The sequence below is a fragment of the Convolutriloba macropyga genome, chromosome 1 (genome assembly GCF_964194025.1).
Source record: "Convolutriloba macropyga chromosome 1, txConMacr16.3, whole genome shotgun sequence".
NCBI lineage: Eukaryota > Metazoa > Xenacoelomorpha > Acoela > Convolutidae > Convolutriloba > Convolutriloba macropyga.
The window spans coordinates 17724715-17742085 of record NC_134468.1 but is presented as its reverse complement, the minus strand read 5'-3'; the positions used below and the strand labels follow the sequence as shown (position 1 = coordinate 17742085).

General features: G+C 33.7%; 1 protein-coding gene across 12 annotated transcripts in view; it reads right to left on the bottom strand.

Annotated features, from left to right (window-relative positions):
• LOC142335874 (dystrobrevin beta-like) overlaps positions 1-17371 on the bottom strand; it is a 203811-nt gene that overhangs the window by 8644 nt on the left and 177796 nt on the right. For 11 of the 12 annotated variants that reach the window (XM_075384249.1, XM_075384233.1, XM_075384241.1 and 8 more), the window contains 2 exons: positions 11711-11728; positions 522-776 (listed from right to left, as the gene is read on the bottom strand). In XM_075384249.1, the coding sequence (XP_075240364.1) occupies positions 522-776; positions 11711-11728 (273 nt within the window). The remainder of the gene's footprint in view (positions 1-521; positions 777-11710; positions 11729-17371) is intronic. The other variant, XM_075384225.1, reaches the window with a different exon arrangement.

Sequence of the window (17371 nt, the reverse complement as noted above, 5' to 3'; positions counted from 1 at the left end):
AAGTTTTAAAGTGCAAAAGTCATTTTATTGAGTGAGGTAAGTCACGTATGATCAAAATCTAATCACGCAAATAACCTAAAAACGTTCGCTAAAGCCAGTGAGAAATGACGTCACGCGCGCAAATGCCGTTAGTGAGAGGAAGAAGTCATTCAGAAAATTTGACTTTTTCAGCTTTGCTGTGTGAACAAATGTAAAACGAAAAAAGAGCGTCAGACGACGAAACAAAAAAAAACCAAGAGCACCGCAATATAGCTACGCTCAGCTTACAGCTTCGCAGCTATAAAAACGAATACGATCATCGTGAAGGACGACCACGATTGGTAAGTTGTAGTTTTTTCTCACAAGAAGATTTAAATTAAGCAGTTCTTAGTTTGATGCAATGGTGGTTGATTAAACATGTTCAGACACAAAATAGTTGGACCTCGATCATATGGCGCAATTAACAGCGCTTTAGATTGATTTTGTCACTTTTGTTACTTTAATAAAACGTGAGCTTTGATGAAAGAGAGCAGAAGTGGAACCTTTCGTAATTAGCGATGAGTGCTGGGTCCCTGATGCCAGGAGGGAGCATGGAATGGGTAGAGATGATGGAGTTGGTATTGGGATGATTGTTGCCTCCTCCCGCCCCTGGTCCAACTAGGGTCGAAGAGTGAGCTAGCCCTGCAGCTGTGGAGGCTGCCCCTCCTACTCCTGCCCCCAGCAGACCAACAGCTCCGCCTGGTACCACGCCAACTACACCTGTGCCCAGACCGTAGTCAGTCACTGGCTGAGCAGGGCTGAAACACACAAACATGCACCTCATACCGGTTTCACTTAATGAAAATTAAAATTTAAACCAAATCTGATTTTTGATCGACTGATTGTTGATTGATGTTCCGTCAATCAGCACCTGAAGTGCCCTAGCCGATAAGAAGTGATAAATCTGTCAGAAATCTCACCACGCGATTTAGAAAAAAGCTGTAGCTTTCGACATATTTAAAGCTGTAAAATTTAATTAACATTTTAATCAAGTTTAACTTTTTGTAACACGCATAATAAATTTTTAATGAGGTAATTATTAGATCTTGGCTAAATGAAATCGCCCATTATCATTTTTGAGAAAATTTGCAAACTATCAAAAAATGAACGCACATTTTTGAACTCTTGAAACCGTTTACTACTAAAAAGTAGCAAAACTTCACAAAAACATAGAGCAAAAATTCAAAACATCTCAACAATTCTAAAAATGCGAAAAAATAGTCTCGAAGTTCTTGTTAACTGGTAAAATGCACTTGAAGAATTTGGAGTAATCAAGGCTATTGAGCACCTGACTTTTTCAAGATCTTTTGTACTAATGTTCATAGTCATTATGTAAGAAGTTACGCTTTTAATATTGACTATTTACGAATTTTTACTCATGCATGGCTAAATAATTATTTGCTTCAAATGATTGTGAGAGACCATGACGAAACAAATTAGAAAATCAAAAAAGAGCAGAACAATTGAAATTGACCAACATGTAGACTGAAAATTTATTACTTGAGCAATTACCAAAACAGAAACCAATAGTTATTGAACATAACTGAACTGGCAGATTTCAGATTCAACAAATCAAAAAAATTCAACTTTTTTGATCAAAAATTAAGTAAATGCAAAAATTAAGTAAATGCTTCAGAGACACCTGAAAAAAAAAACGCTGTCCAGAGAAAAAGGAAAAATGAAAATGCTGCTATCGATTAATAATAACATTCTTTAAAAAATCACAAAGTCTATATCTATTCAGCACCTATAGCTCACGCACTTATTTTTGAACATCAAAATGGGCAAATAATTTTCGCTCATTCAATCTTTTTTTAAAATCTACGCAAAGAAATACTGCAACATATCTGGTAGATAACTAGAAAGAGCTGCAAAAACCGTGCTGTTTGACAATGCAATGTCATCGTTTCACTTGCTTGTCACTAAAATTAATTGCCACTTCACTGGAGACGCTTTATTAGAAGCAGAGTGCATAACAAAGGTGTCCTCTTCATTGACCTAATGGCCATTATTGACCCAATGACCGGTTAATGGCTTCCTCTAATGATCGTAACGTTTAGTATTAGAGATTCTATAGAGTAAGTCATTTATTATAAAAACTCAATGACGCGATACAAATTAAATTAATTCACATAAAAGCACTAAATAAAGCACTAAAACTGCGGTATGAGAATATAAAACTACTATTATGAACTTTGCGGCTGGTATTCATCTGGCAAACACTTCTACTTCAAATTTTCGGTGGTTCCATTTTTTCAGTTTAACACGCGCCAGGGATTAGGTGTCGGCTGTAGGTACCCTAGTCAAAAGCGGGTGAGTGGTCGAGAGAATCTTGTAGGAATCTGGCAAATTTTTACGAGACACAATGCATCTTCTAGCAAAAATTTCTGCAACACCTACGAGATAATAATTTTTTGGGCAGATTCCGACAAGATAAGCATTTTTCTGTCAGATTTCAATAAGATGCAAATTTTTCAGGCAGGTTGCTATGTAATTCGTTCATCCCATTTAATATGTGGACCGCATCACAACCCTAAATGAGCTTGTCACCTATTCTAGCAAAAATCAAATAAACTATGTATTCAGGCTTAAACAAGATGATGCAATACGAAACAAAACAGCTCGAATATTTAATTATTTGCTTTTTAAGAGCCAGAATAAATTCGCCTGTGGTTGGAAAATGAAAGAACACAAGCACTGTAATCTATGCTCAATGTAAACACATGATCTAATTCCCACAAAAATAAATTTGTAAACCATCATATCCAGCAACTTTTTATATAGCATTGTTTAGATTTTTTTCAATTATAATTGTGCTCTTTAATTCAATCATTGAAGCAACTGTACTGCAGTTATTTTTCTTAAAAAACTGAAATGAGCAGTTCAGTTATTATCAACCAATTGAAACCGGCTCAACCGGAACGGGTTCTTTTAATTTTATCACAATCTTGCAAGATAACCATTTTCTGTCGGAATTTTGCCAGATGGTCATTTCTATGGGCACAGTGTGAGAGATAAACAATTTTCTGGCAGGATCTTGCACGATTATCATTTTCTGCCAGATTTTGGAGAATAAGCATTTATGCGACAAATATGACAGATTCCTGCAAGAGAACAATCCAGTATTGACTATAGGCTAAGGGCAAATCAAGAAATAGCAGTATAAGCCAATGTTGACTCTTACTTTTCAAGTTTGAAAAATAAAAAGATTGTTTTAATGCAATTATAATTTGAGAACCAAAGAAAAGCTAATTTCTAAAATTTTTACAGCTTACTAGGCTCAAAATTGAGTGTGATAAGGTTGCAACATTTCATTTAATTTTGCCCAAACCTTGAGAACATTTTCTTCAGGGCCAAAATGGTGTACGGAATTATCTATAAATTCAATAAAAATGGTGAACGACGTAATTCGTACCTATTAAATTCACAAAAGCATTCCAGCCAAAACGAGACTTGTTACATCAGTAAATGATCAATTCATCCACATGCGAAATATTTGCAGTGTAGACAAATTTATTGAACAAAATAAACAAGAAATTGCTTTTGGTTAAAATTGGCTTGTTAAAGTCTGTTTCTCGGAAAACAAATACCTGCTTCACAATTACCGTAATATTTGCAAAATAATTTGCTATTTATTGAAAATCATATCTTACTTATGGAAAGATATTTTTATTCGGCTCTTTTCAAGCTCAAAAATTGGTGACTTTACCCATTCAGAATTGGGACAATTATAATGGAAGTTGGGTTCTGCGACAAAAAGGTCGTGAGAAAAAACGAAATATTTTACAAACCTGCAGTTTTGGAGGCCAAAGATGTTCGATAACTATAAATTATCATATCAAACGTATAAATTGAACAGAAGGTCACGCCGTAACACAAACTCATCAAGAATTTCGAGTAAAAACAAGCTAGCAGATAGTTATAATTGTTCTCATTCACAAAGCAACTAATTTTATTTTTATGAATGACAGAGTAGCTCTATTATAACAGAAGCAATTTAAAAATTCATTCACGATCTCGCGTTTACACGACTAAATTGAAAGAAGCTTGTTAAAAAACGGAGTCACTTTTTAGTTATTTATCACAATACGTCAATGTTTTGGTATATTAGTTATAAAAAGTAAAGTTAAAAAGGTATAAAAGAACAGCAGTCGCATGCATATACGTATAGTTATTTACGGTACTAAATTGTGTGTATTTTTAAGATAGACATAGTAATGTAACAGTGGTGGCGCAGTTAGTAGAGAGTATATTGATTTGGCTTGCTAGTTGAGGCCAAGGGGGGACTTTTACAATGGTAATTAGACAGGAAGAGAGATTTTCGGGGGCTTTTAGGAAGACACAAAATTTTCCACTCGAGATGAGGAGCGCGGCTGCCCAACTTAGGAGAGAGTGAGTGAATAAGGAGCGAGGAAAAGGGGGGATGTCATTAGGATAAATGGAACACAACACACACACACACATACAGAGCTCATTTTTATACCCTAATAAAACTATAGAGGTAAAAGCTAGACCTTTATTTCCCAATGCTGTGACTATACGTGGCCCCCTACACTGCGTGATCACTTTTACCCAACTACAATGAAAAAAATGAGACGGTGCTGAATCATCTTTTTTGTTCAAAGTAAAAGTAAACGTCAAAAATAATTAACAAAATTGGACCTGTTTTTTTATTGGCGAAAAACTTCATGAAAAAATCACAATTATGAAACGCCATACTTTGATCAGTGAAACGTCACCAACAAAGTTTTAAATGATTAAGTTATTGCACCAAAAAGCCTTAATTTAAAAAAAATTTTGAAGTAATTGACGGAAACGAAAACATCGGAATAACTTACCTCTGAAAAAAACTGATACTGAAAAGAGAATGGAGCACAAATGAAACATTTACCTGAAATTGAGGCGTGATCGATTATCAAATAACGAGTGAATTGTTGTTGAAGAACAAGAATTTTCACATTGCAAATGACCGTAATCTAAAACTTGCACAATAATCAGTTGTTACTCCATTCTTCACTGCTCTGTAACTTGATACGAAGTGCAATAAAGGCAGCACAAATGCAGTAGTGACTTTTGTTTGCTTTCAATTTACGGCCGAATTTGATCAGATACAAGGGTGGTAAAATTAACATATATGGCCGATAGGGGGATGGGACACATACATAATGATGCAACACATACAGACACAAAAAGAATAGTCCAAATGGCTTCTGCCTCCAAGACATAAACAGAAGCCGGGATAATGAAACTACTGGCTGTAAAAACCGACTAACACTACACAATATACAGGCACACATACATATACTTCCACATTCACATTCAGGAGAGAATTAAGGAGGAAAATAGACGCCACTGCGGTCTAACTTAACACACCTTTTTCCAAACACCGCCTCCGCCTCAACCGGACGACTAGAAGCTACCAAAATGGAGTAAATCCAACATTTGCCCTTCCCAGATGTTCCAATTATCAGAACGACAATTAGCCGAAAATAGCAAAATATCCTAGCCGCCCCCCAGTACGATACCACCCCCCACCCCCCCCCCCCCCCCCTCCCCGTTATAGAATACCTGACATTACATAGTCCCTCATAAACTATGGCACGTGCGTTTAAGAGTTGATCCGGAAAAAGATGCAGGTCATCTTACCGTCACTATTTTTACTAAGTGAGTTTTATGCTGTCTGCACAAGTTGGGGAAAAAGTGTTCCAACTCTGCTGGCTCCTTCCCCCAAGTACAATTGAGGTAAAATGGAATTAAAAGCCTGTTTAGAGCCTACATATACAAAGAACTCTCACTAGAGCACGTGCATGTAAATGTGTATCCATCCATACTTTCTACTTTCTCTCAAGGAAGAAAACAGATAAAGAAGGAAAACGCATTAAATGATGGAAAAATTGTCGGCAACATTTCTTCCTACTGGCGTGGATTTAAAAAGGATGTCATTTTTTAAAATGAAGGCTGAAAAAATGGTGGCTCAGTTAAACTGTAGTACGTGTTTGAGCCGATTCTCGCTACAACCCTTTTCATTTCAGTTCAAACCATTAATACTTGGTCCAAATTATGAGTGTAGAATACGCACGCCCAAGATTTTGCAAAAAAAAAAATAATAACGGATGCGATTAACGAACATTGTTACCGGAAGGCAATTTAATTGCTGCTATCTATTTGTTTGATGAATTAAACTCAAGAGGAATTAACCTACTGTGCATTTTACCATCTCGCTGTGAGATGACCGTTTAAATTGCTCTATTCAAAGAACAATGAATTGAAACGATAAATCATTTATGGAAATGTCACTTGGCATTTTTTCCGCCACTTCGGTCACACAAAATTCATCAATATATCCGAATTTTTAATCACACAATAGCAGATGCAGTCTTAACTGAGTAAATTAGATGGATTTTGAGTTAGTCTGATCAAAATATTTTATTCATTTTATTACGTTTACTACGAAGCAAAAAAATGGCCTCAAAAACTCAAAGTCAAAAGAATCAAGTAGGCTGCGCTGTAGAAAAATAACTGAAAATATTGAATTAGTTTACATCTAAACAGATAAAAGAACATTTATCAAATGTTCGCTTTCATTTTAATAGATAATCGCAGAAACAAATATACATACTTGAAAATTCCTTATCTAGTAAAAAAATATTTCAATTACTTGCTGCGCTAGTTTAAGAAACATTTTCATTGATTCGCCTCGTACATTTTTCATTCATATAATTTTTTGTGAAATTAAACAGTGTCACTCAAACTGAGCCCATTGAATATCGTGCCAATTGGACTGATTGAATAATTGATCATGTACATTTTAATTCATCCATCCCTTTCGTAGCTGGCACAGCTGGTCAAACACCTTTCTTGTTTGGAAAACAGAAACTTCACTTTTTATGAAAGACCAGTTCATTGGTGATTTTTTTTACTAACATCCCAATTAAAAAAGGACAATTTTTGTAGTTTTAACTTTTCCGTTTATAAGAGAAGAGCCAAAAAAAACTATCTTTTCTGAAACTTTTTTACCAAGCCTAAAAGCAGTATTTATTAGGAGCGGAGAAAGCCAACTTTACAAAATGGTGACTATTTCTCTAAAATAATCTTCCATTTTACGAAAAATTTTTTTCCACGATTAAATCACCGCGTCTAAGTATAGCCGATGCAGACTAACTGTTTACGGCTATTTATCCCTATTACCAATCCTATAACCATCTTAAAAATTCCATTAAGAAACTGCTTTTTGACTTCACTCTCCCGATTAACCCCCAGGTTTATGACTTCGACTTATGAAAAGACCATGCTCGACATAACAGTGGCATGAAAAGACCATGCTCGACTCAAACAGCCCATGATAAGACTTTAGCTGGACCTAATCGTTCAACTAGACTTTGGCTCGACCACAGTTTTTGATGCTGGACTTTAGCTCGACCCAAATATGCTGCTCGACATTAGCTCGACCCAAGATGTTCTCGCTGGACCCAAAAAATTTGAATTGGTGCTGAAAATTGGGTAGTCCTTATATCGTAGTCAACGGGTTTCACCGTTCAAATTTTTCACTGTATCTCATATTTTATCGAAAAACAAACTGCGCGGTAATAAATATATTTTTAAAAAGGATTTGTAGAACTAAATGAACTAAATTACAGCACACTAAACTCATTGCTGCTGAAAACTCAATTGTTAGAGCTTTGTTAACCAGTTGAATTCAACCGAACAAATTTGTTACAAAGGTTACTTGCAAAAACTAATTTATCTTAAGAATTCAATATTTCTTAACATTTTTTGGCAAACTTCCACCTGTTCTTAGAAAGTGGACTGCCTGTTGCAACGCTAGTTTGGTGTTGCTAGTAGATGTTATAAATCTACAAAGAGAAATAAGGAAATGTTAATTCTTTTTTATCCCACAAAAATGCAATCCTCGACTCATGAAAAGACCATGCTCGACCTAAATTTGTAAAATCCTCGCAGAAAAAAACTACTTTAAAAATGAGCGTTTTTATTTCCAGTTTTAAGCTATGTAAAAGCTACAAAGGAACTTGCAGTTATTATTTTTTGTTCATAATTAATTTGACGGCCTAATAAAAGAAATAATTCAGTAATGTAAGACTGGATGAGTTCTTACTAAAAATCACAGTTCCATCAAAGATCAATTTATCAAAAATCAACTTTTACATACTAGGCAATGAAAATTTATAAACCAAAAGTAGTGCCATCCAAATCGAATTTGAATGTTGGCATATTAATTAAAACTAATTTTGTTTGACTCGTTAATGTAAAAGTTGAATTAAGTTCTTACCGAAATTTCTGCAATGTTGCTCGGGCCTTAATATGAAGTTTTATAATTTTTACGAAAAAAAATGCGATGGTGATCTTGCAGCAAGGCTGTAAAAGATTGCTGTATTTCAAAAATAGTTCCCATTTAAATGCTCCGACCCCACTTTAGTGGGGGAAGATCCATATACTCAAGCGTTTTTATTTATGTTCAGTCAAATCTGGCCGATCGATATAATCATCGTAGAGAGTTGTGAGTGATATCGTTAAAACGCCCGTCCTGCATACAACATAGCACTGAAAAAATTTTTGAGAATTGTTTTTTGCAAGGATTTATCGAGGTTTATAGTTTTGGGAATAGTAGACCGATCTCCGTTGTTTTAATTCACATTTTTCGTAATCTTTTGAACCAAATTTTGGTCAATTTTGCTAACATTTGATAAAATTTTCAACAATAGTGTTAATGGTTTAATCTTTAATGATAGAGGAGGGAAGCTGATTAACTTCTGAGTTATTTGAGCAAAATTTTAGCTAAATTTTTTGAACTTCAGAATTTTTCATCAAAAAATGGCTCCACATTTGCTTTTTGCCCACTTTTTTCAAGTTTGCCCAAAAAATCGACCTGTAAACTGATAACACTATATGTCTAAACTACAAATATGGGTTAGTTTAACTTCTGCTTCCTATAAAAGAACTCTGGAACTAAAATATCGTCGTTTTTCGCTAATTTATCTGACATGTATCCAAAAAGCATTATTTTTAATATATTGAATTATTTCATTTGCCAAATTATCTAACTCGCTAATATTTTGGACATTTAGGTGTTTTAGTTAGACATACAGCTATATCAAAGCCAGTTCTGTTCACTTCGTTGACTCTTACATTAAAAAATTATTCAGATTGCATTGAGGCGTGATCTTTCTTTTGAAAAAATTTTGTTAATCTTTGCTTTTTTAAGTTAATTACAGGCGCAAAGGATTTCAAACCAACATTCAATCAATGCAAATCCTGTTTACCTTAAAATGAGCTCAATTGAAAATAACATATTAGGTTTTCAGGATGAGATCATTGTTGTCATTGCTTTGCAAATTGGTTGTCTGAACGTAATGTGAATTCATGTATTTTGTTTTTATTTCTGTCTCCTGACTTAGTCTCATTATTCAATTAAATCCAATTGGCTTCTTTAATTTGTACAAAAAAACTAAACCATGTTTGCATTTGATATCTAATGGCTCTTATTACTTTGTTCAAACTTGTTAATAGAAAAAAATCACTGAAATTTTGAACTATGCATCTTTTGTATTTTACTTCCGTCACTTTGTAGCTGTGTCTCAGTGAAGATGGATCAGCCCTATTTTTCATGTAAAAGCAAATAGTTTCCACGTTAGTTTCATCTATATCTAATGGTTTCTTGGATTTGGTACAACTTGTTTAAAAAAAAAAACGGAGTGAGTTTTACCTATTTGCGCATTTTTGAGGTTCTGTTTATTTTTCTGACAATCTATCACGTTATTGCAGGTTCAATAGCTATTTACAATGGAGGAAAATAATATGTACAGAACTTCTGGTGAATTTTTTGATTTTGACGGCAGCGTCGTCGTTCTCTCGCAAAATTTATTGGATGTTTTTTTCCAGTGTTGGTGGTCCTTTTGTAGTCGTTCAACACTTTCCGGATAAAAGCAGATCATAATGCCTTCTTCTAGATTTATAAGTAAACCAATTTTGATATTTCAGTTCACAACTAAAAATTTAATGACTTTCACTTGAAATAATTTGAAAAAATAAAAAGATTTTTCAAATGTTTCTGTTCTTGACTTTTTCATCAGGTTACTTAGTCTCAGTTTTGACAATTTTTGTGAATTTTTTGCTGAACGATAAAAAAAATTTTCAAACGGTGAATTGCTTTGGCTATATGATTCACAGCCTCTCATAGTTTTAATGTTTTCAATACTGTTCTTTCGTAAAAATGTTTGTGAAATGGAGTTCTAAGCGTATATATATTTTTTAGCATTATGACCTAATCTCGCTAATAACAAGCCCATATGGCTTCCCAAGGAGTTGCAAGCTGATCCGTTTTTGTTTTGCAGTTGGAAGCTTATGTTCTTCGAAAAAATAGTTTTTTAAAACCAATGATTTTTTGAACTTTGCAAATTTCATCTTACTTCTGCAAATAATTAGCTGATATCTTTAAAAACAGATGGCAAAATCCTTCTTGCGAGCTGAAACTCTTCACCGAAAGCGTTGTGTTTTTTTTAAAAAAATGGCTTTGATACTCTACATGTTTGTTTAAAATGCAATTTCTGTATATCTGCAAATTTTAGGTTGTATTTTTTCTTTCCTTGAAACAATATCACTCTAATGGAGACGTCCCTTTTACGTTGGATGAACAGAAATGCGCAGCTGAGCCCATTTGTCGAGCTCAATGAATTCCTTATGGTTTTAGCGGCTGCAACTCCGTTTTTTTGTTAATTGATTTGACTTTTTAAAAAAATTTGGCTGATTTTTTTTGTTCCATTTGTAGTCTTTTTCTGGATAATGTAATGGCATGTCTCAATTGTTTCCGCAAGAGATATAAATGAAGTGGTATCAATTTTTCCCACAATTTTACCTCAAAAGGAATAAATGTACCTTTTTGTTGACTTCTGATGATACCTGATGATTTTATTCGTTTAGAAAATAATTGCTTCCAAAAATTAAAACTTATTTTTGAACTTCGCTCTTTCTGCTTTTTTTTCTCGAATTGTCACAAAATCTCATCAAGGCCAGGTCCCATGACTTTTTTGTGCAGCACTGCTTAATTTGTATTGTTTAGGTTTTCTCTGATGCCGTTTTGATTTTGTTATTGCGTTTTCTTTTAAATAAAGACATCGACTTTTTCGTTTAATCAAGAATTGTTGTTATTTGAAAATTAAGTTTGTCTTGTCTCGTATTCTCGTTAATGGCAGGTCGCATCGGTCATCTAAAGCGGCATCAGTTGATTCCTTTAGTGATTTGCTGAAGATTTGAATTTTTGAAAGTTTTCTATCTCTTCCTCATTGGGTAGACAATTAAGTCAAAAATGAGGATGAGCGGGGTCGGAACTTTATGTGCGAGCACACATTAATGAGACTGTACAAACCTTTTCGCAGTAAAATTCTTTTCCTGCAACTTTTTTTCACTGGTTTTTCATTTGCCTAATTTTATGTATAAAATAATTTGGGTTTAAGAGGGTTTAAGAGGGCTGTCGTGAGCAGCAGGAGGCATCCCCTTTTTCTCTGAATCCTTCCCGTATTAATTGATGTTGAAAAAATAAGCATGAACTATTTCAAAATATACGTTAATTTTTGCATTTTAGTGAGGCCTTGAGCAACATTATCGAAAAAGGTGATTCTGAAATCAAATTATTGGAGTATGAGAACCAATTTGAAGTGCTTTGCATTAAAGTACTCACAATGCGTGTGACCAGCACCTGAAATCATCTCACAGTTATCAATAAGAAAATTGTCATATGATGCCAAAAAATGTAACTAACCAATAATTAGACGATCTTTAGCTTGACCATTAATAAAGTTTAAAATAGTTCTATTTTCATCAATGTAACGAAAAAACATTCTTAAGTCAAAATAAATCAAAAATATTTCTGTTAGAGATCATTGGTGATTTCCACAACTAGAATCAGAAGATTTAAAAATGCAAGTCTATAGTCAATTTGATACTTAAACGCTTCCATGTTTGGAAATTAATTCAAATTTTGGTATTGAGTTGGCTATTTAACTAAAAGATTTTCATGAAAACTAAACAAAGCGCTTCGACTTGGATCAAGTTGTCATTAGTGCTTAAAATTATATGTGATTTATATATGTATTTTGAGTTCAATTAAACACCTACCAAAAAGTAGATCTTCGCCGTTAAGTTAATGAGTCGTCCAAGATAAAGTAACACTCACAATAACCAAATATTTCAGACAGACCATTAAAATTCTCTGTCCGGCTTTTCTAATGAATTCAGTGAGATTTATAAAGGCATAGAGTTATCTACCAGAATGACTCTACGATCAGTGCAATAAAGCCTCTCCTTTTTATGGCATCAATTCTGACATTCTTCTTCTAGCAGTCAATTGACCGGAGGACATCGAGTCTTAAAGAGAAAAAAAGACGTCTCGTGCAATACTGTGCGTAGCAAAGAATGTTGCAACATAAGTTCCAAGTTTGTGAAAAATTTTACTTTGTTCTGATTGGAAAAGTTCAATTGACAATCAGTTTTTGGAGCAACCATGATTACAACGTTCTTTATTATGAAAAGTGAAAATCACAAGCCTCATTTCGATAGGATTTTAACACAAACTAAATCAGATTCGTAGTCAATTGTTTTGCAACATAAAACAACTCAAGAGAAAAATGAAGTTCAAAAAAAGCAATCAGTCTTAAAGAAACTTTATCTTATGCAAACACACAGAGTAAATTTCAAGATATAAGTGAAGCAATCAGTTGACAAATAAAATTCTGATTTTTCTCATCTAACAAAAATCTCAAGGAAAATATGCCCACTGATGAAATTCTTGCAGCAGACGAACTAGAGGTTGATAACACTGCATATTATCAAAAAAGCGGCAAAAAAGATTGCATTGAATTGAGTTAAAAATGAATGGAGTGAAACAAATTTATCGGTGTTTGCAACTTTTCTTCTGTTAATTTGTCACATTCACAGCATTTTTTTTTCAATTTTTAGTCGTGAAAACCGCCAATAAATGTAATGATCACCTTGAAATAATAAGGAATATGATAAGGCACCATAATAGCTTTTGGTATATCATTTCAGTCAACATGAATTACGAAAAAAACGTAAAGAAATTCTAGGAGTAAATTTCATGATTTTTAGGAGTATTTTCTCAAGGAAAATATGCTCACTAATGAAATATATACGCAAAAGTTAGATAGGAGCAGTTGAAATTTTTCTCAAAAAATGTCATCACCGAATATCAAAGGACCGAAATTAGAGTTGTTCATGTCAAGTTTTGTATTTTGAGTAAAAACTCTCTTTCAAGTTATTTTCGGTTCGTTAGTCATATACTTGGATAATTTGTAAATTTTTACAATTTAAATCAAACACAGCAAAATATTATTTCTGTCCAAAATTTTCTTTACTAAATTTTGGACAAAAATAATATGATAAGAATAAATATGATAATAAAACTTTCCTTACATTTTTCGTACTGATATACGTATGTTAATGATTAGGATAAGTATGCTAATGACCTCACGCAGTTGGATTTTGTGTTTTTATGTATCAATCAATTTTGAGTCAGCTCGAGAAAGTACGTTCTCAAGTCAACCAGGCATAAATTGACAGAACTGTTGCAATGTTTTTTCTCCTGTTAATTTTAGGAACTCCCCATATATGATCAATTCGGCTACCCATAATCACGAAGAACCCTTAAATAATTAATGGACTTAATTATGGCTAGTATTTTGGACCAATTTAGAAGTGAAACTTTCTAGCTCAATAAAAGAAACTTTACTTCTTTAAATTAAAGTGCTAGAGTAGCGCAAACATCAAAGTCAATTTAAATCTGAAGCAATTAAGTTGAAAAAGGAACAATTTTTCTCTTTCCACAAGTCCTGCCTTTCCTGTTGCTATGTTATTGATGTCCCCTTAAGGAAGCAAATCCGTTATTTTGTCAATTATTAACAAATCAAACGTTCGAGGGTTTCAATGCAGAAGGTATACATTGCATAGCATCACTCTGCGCAAAGCTTTAAATGAAAAATATGATTTTCTACTTTTCCCGGAATTTTTCTTCATTTGAGTTTCGTATTTTTTGTATAAAGTGAAAATGTAGAGCTGATGTTTTTACGTTTTTTCATAGTTTATGTTGACTGAAATTATATACCAAAAACTATCATGGTGCTTTATCATATTCCTTATTATTTGAGGGTGATCACTACATCATATATCGGCAGTATTCACGAATAAAAAATGAAAAAAAAAAGCTGTGAATGTGACAAATTAACAGAAAAGAAGACAAATTAACAGAAGACAATTTAACACCGATAAAATTGTTTCACTCCAATTCAATGCAGTTTCTGTTAAAATTCAATCCAATTCATTTCTTACTCAATTGAGTGCAATCCTTTTCGCCGCTTTTTTGATAATATGCAGTGTTAAAAACCTCTAGTTCGCCTGCTGCAAGAAATTCTAGGAGTGCCCTGCAAAGTGAATTAAACATTTGCACATTTAAACATTTGCACAATATATTACGACATTATAATCAATTTTGCACATACTAAGATGTACTTCGACCTTGCTCCTGCACGTCATGATAAAAACGATGATCACAAAATCATCTTAACATTAGACAGACCATGACGGTCTAGGGTTTGGGGGCCCTTTCTTACGAGAGTCGAGAGGATGCGATCAATCTTGTCTCAAGTTGCGCACCCTCAAAGTTCCGGCAATCAACTAGGCAGGACGGATTAATTAGGTAATTAGTTGCCAGAATTGCTTAAATCCAACAATGAAGGATGTCACCAGCACAACAAAAATTCACAGAAAGCAGCGATCAATTTTTTGCGCCTTCCGACTCGGATTTCAAGGAAAACAAGGCCTCAGAGACATTTTTACTATCCTTTTTTTGACAAATTGTGACTGTCACAACTTACCAGTTCAGCTAAGGTCTGGAATGAAGACAGTGGTTCAAACTTAAACTTGCGAATCCGACGTGCAGGGTTTGTTGAAATTGGACTTGACCAGAATGGTTCATTAAAAGTTGACCTTGTCTGCAAGTGAAGATATGGTCAAGATAGCTAATAGGATGAAAAAGGGGACAGAGTAACAGAATATGGGAAGAGAAGAGAAAGAAAGTGGGGGTTGGGGGAGGAAAAGCGAGGCAGATGTTGATACCAGCGAGAGTGTCTGGCTTGGAGATTAGCAAGTGTATTATACGGGCTATTGATGGTATAAAATCAACAGAAAAGAAAGAGTAGTGTGACGCACAATCATAGAACGAATGAATGGTAGGTAGAAAAGGCAGAATAATACACAATATAATACCACTACATACTACTGCTCCTATTATTACACCGTAGCAAAAATTGAAAGAATAAGGCGCCGAAAAATTGGAAATACTAAATGCGCACTTTTCCTTATTTTGAAAAGACTACTGCGTTTATTCACCAGAAACAGAATGAAAATTTGCAGCAATTCCTTTCAAAGGGGAATCTACCATGTTCACATTTTATGCATGTTTATATTGCTTTGAAGGCAAATAAGTGTTTGCTCGCGGCTATTGAGTAAACATACCTGAAAATTATAACACCAATTATAACTCAAGTAAACCTCAGATAAATTCAATATTTAATTGTACGAAAACATATAAATTTTCGCAACCGATAACGAAAAGTTTCTTAACTAATTTTTCATTATAAGAAGGAAGGATACTTTGGCCGTACTGAAGTTCACTTATCTGATACAAATTAGCATAATCAACTGAGGGAAATTTCAACTGAATGCCTTCAAAGAGTCCCTTTGATCTCTTTTGTTCATTCTGTGCGCAGGGAAGTTTATTCCTTGGGACAAAAAGGGAATTGAACAAAGTTCTTTTCTGCTCTGATGGCTTTCTGAAGATGTTCACTCGAGATTATTAATGCATAAAATGGCTCTTGTTTTTTTTCTTAGTTCATTGCGACTTGTGTGGAAACAGCGCTGGGAGAAAAAGAGGAAATTAACAATTTTCCCAATTTCCTCAAAAATGACTGTGGAGGCATCAATTGACATCTTTTTTCACCTTTTAGATAAGGAAATGTTGCCAGGCAGATTATCACTTTTTTATGGGGGGAAAAGAAAAAAAATGCGTTGAATGTGTTGAATTCTATCACATCAAATCACAAAAAAATTAAGGATGTGAAGCTGCCAGAGCACTATAACAACAAACAAACAAATCGTTAATTTGTTTTGTAACATCTACAAATCGATGTTTTCCTAGTCAAAGAAATGAAAGTTTGTATTGTTCTAAAAATAGCAAAATGGTATCTTTCATTCTCAAATGGTAGACAGGATTATAGAATTACACAAAATGATTAAGAAGAATATAACAAAACAGCTTTTCAATTATGCCTTATATGGTTGAAGTATTGAGTGAGAAATTGATGAATAAATATGACAGGCCCGGGAGAACAATCATAGTTCGATGAATCAAGATCAACCGGTCACTGAATATATTTGTGTTTTCGGACTATGAAGAGAATTTCAAGCCTTCCAATGTGGAGAAGAAATATTTGTGAGCATTCAAAAACAATTCAATGAGATAACGAACAACTCCTCAAATATAATAATTTTGATCCACAGAGAGCATCTCATGTATTTTATATAGAAAATTAAGCATTATTTAGACAACTTTCTTTGCAATTGAGAGCCTTGATCATGCGAATTGAAATAATAAACTAGGGTTTTTTGAACACGTGAAATTTGAAAAAAAATTATTTTTGAAGCTTGCAGGAGAAATCAAACTGAAATGTATATAAAAAAGAGAACACTGAAATTCCATCTGGTTTTAATCATATAGGATCAAGTATCAGAGGCTGTGTATACGTTATTTAAAAAATCGGAAAATTTTTTTTGTTCAAATTTAAAGTCTTTCCAAGATAAAGAAGATATTGATGCTACACTTGGGTCCCTTAACAACAATTGAAAGGAGAACTGGCAAAAATTTCCTTAGCTTTATCGCATTTATGATCATTTTTGAGATATTGAGAATATTGTTCATTCATTCCAAATTTGTTATAAATTATTATACCCCGCTCGAATACGCAGTTTTCTAAATAGCTGGATTGAGTTTTGATTTTGAAGAAAAAAATTTTTGACTGTTCGTTTTGTTAATTTTAGTGCAGGATATTCTAACATTTGCAGGATATTCTAACATTTGATATTATGCGTGAAGTTTTGCCGAGACTGATATCCAAAAATAGAAAACTAACTTTTTGATCTAGACCAGTATTTTTTTTAGCTTGAGATCTAGAGAACTATCATATTTCTATCTATGAAAACAAGCTTTCACAACCAGCTTATTTGTTTTTTGAGTGATGTTATTAGATTGTTGATAACTTCAGAGTAGTGA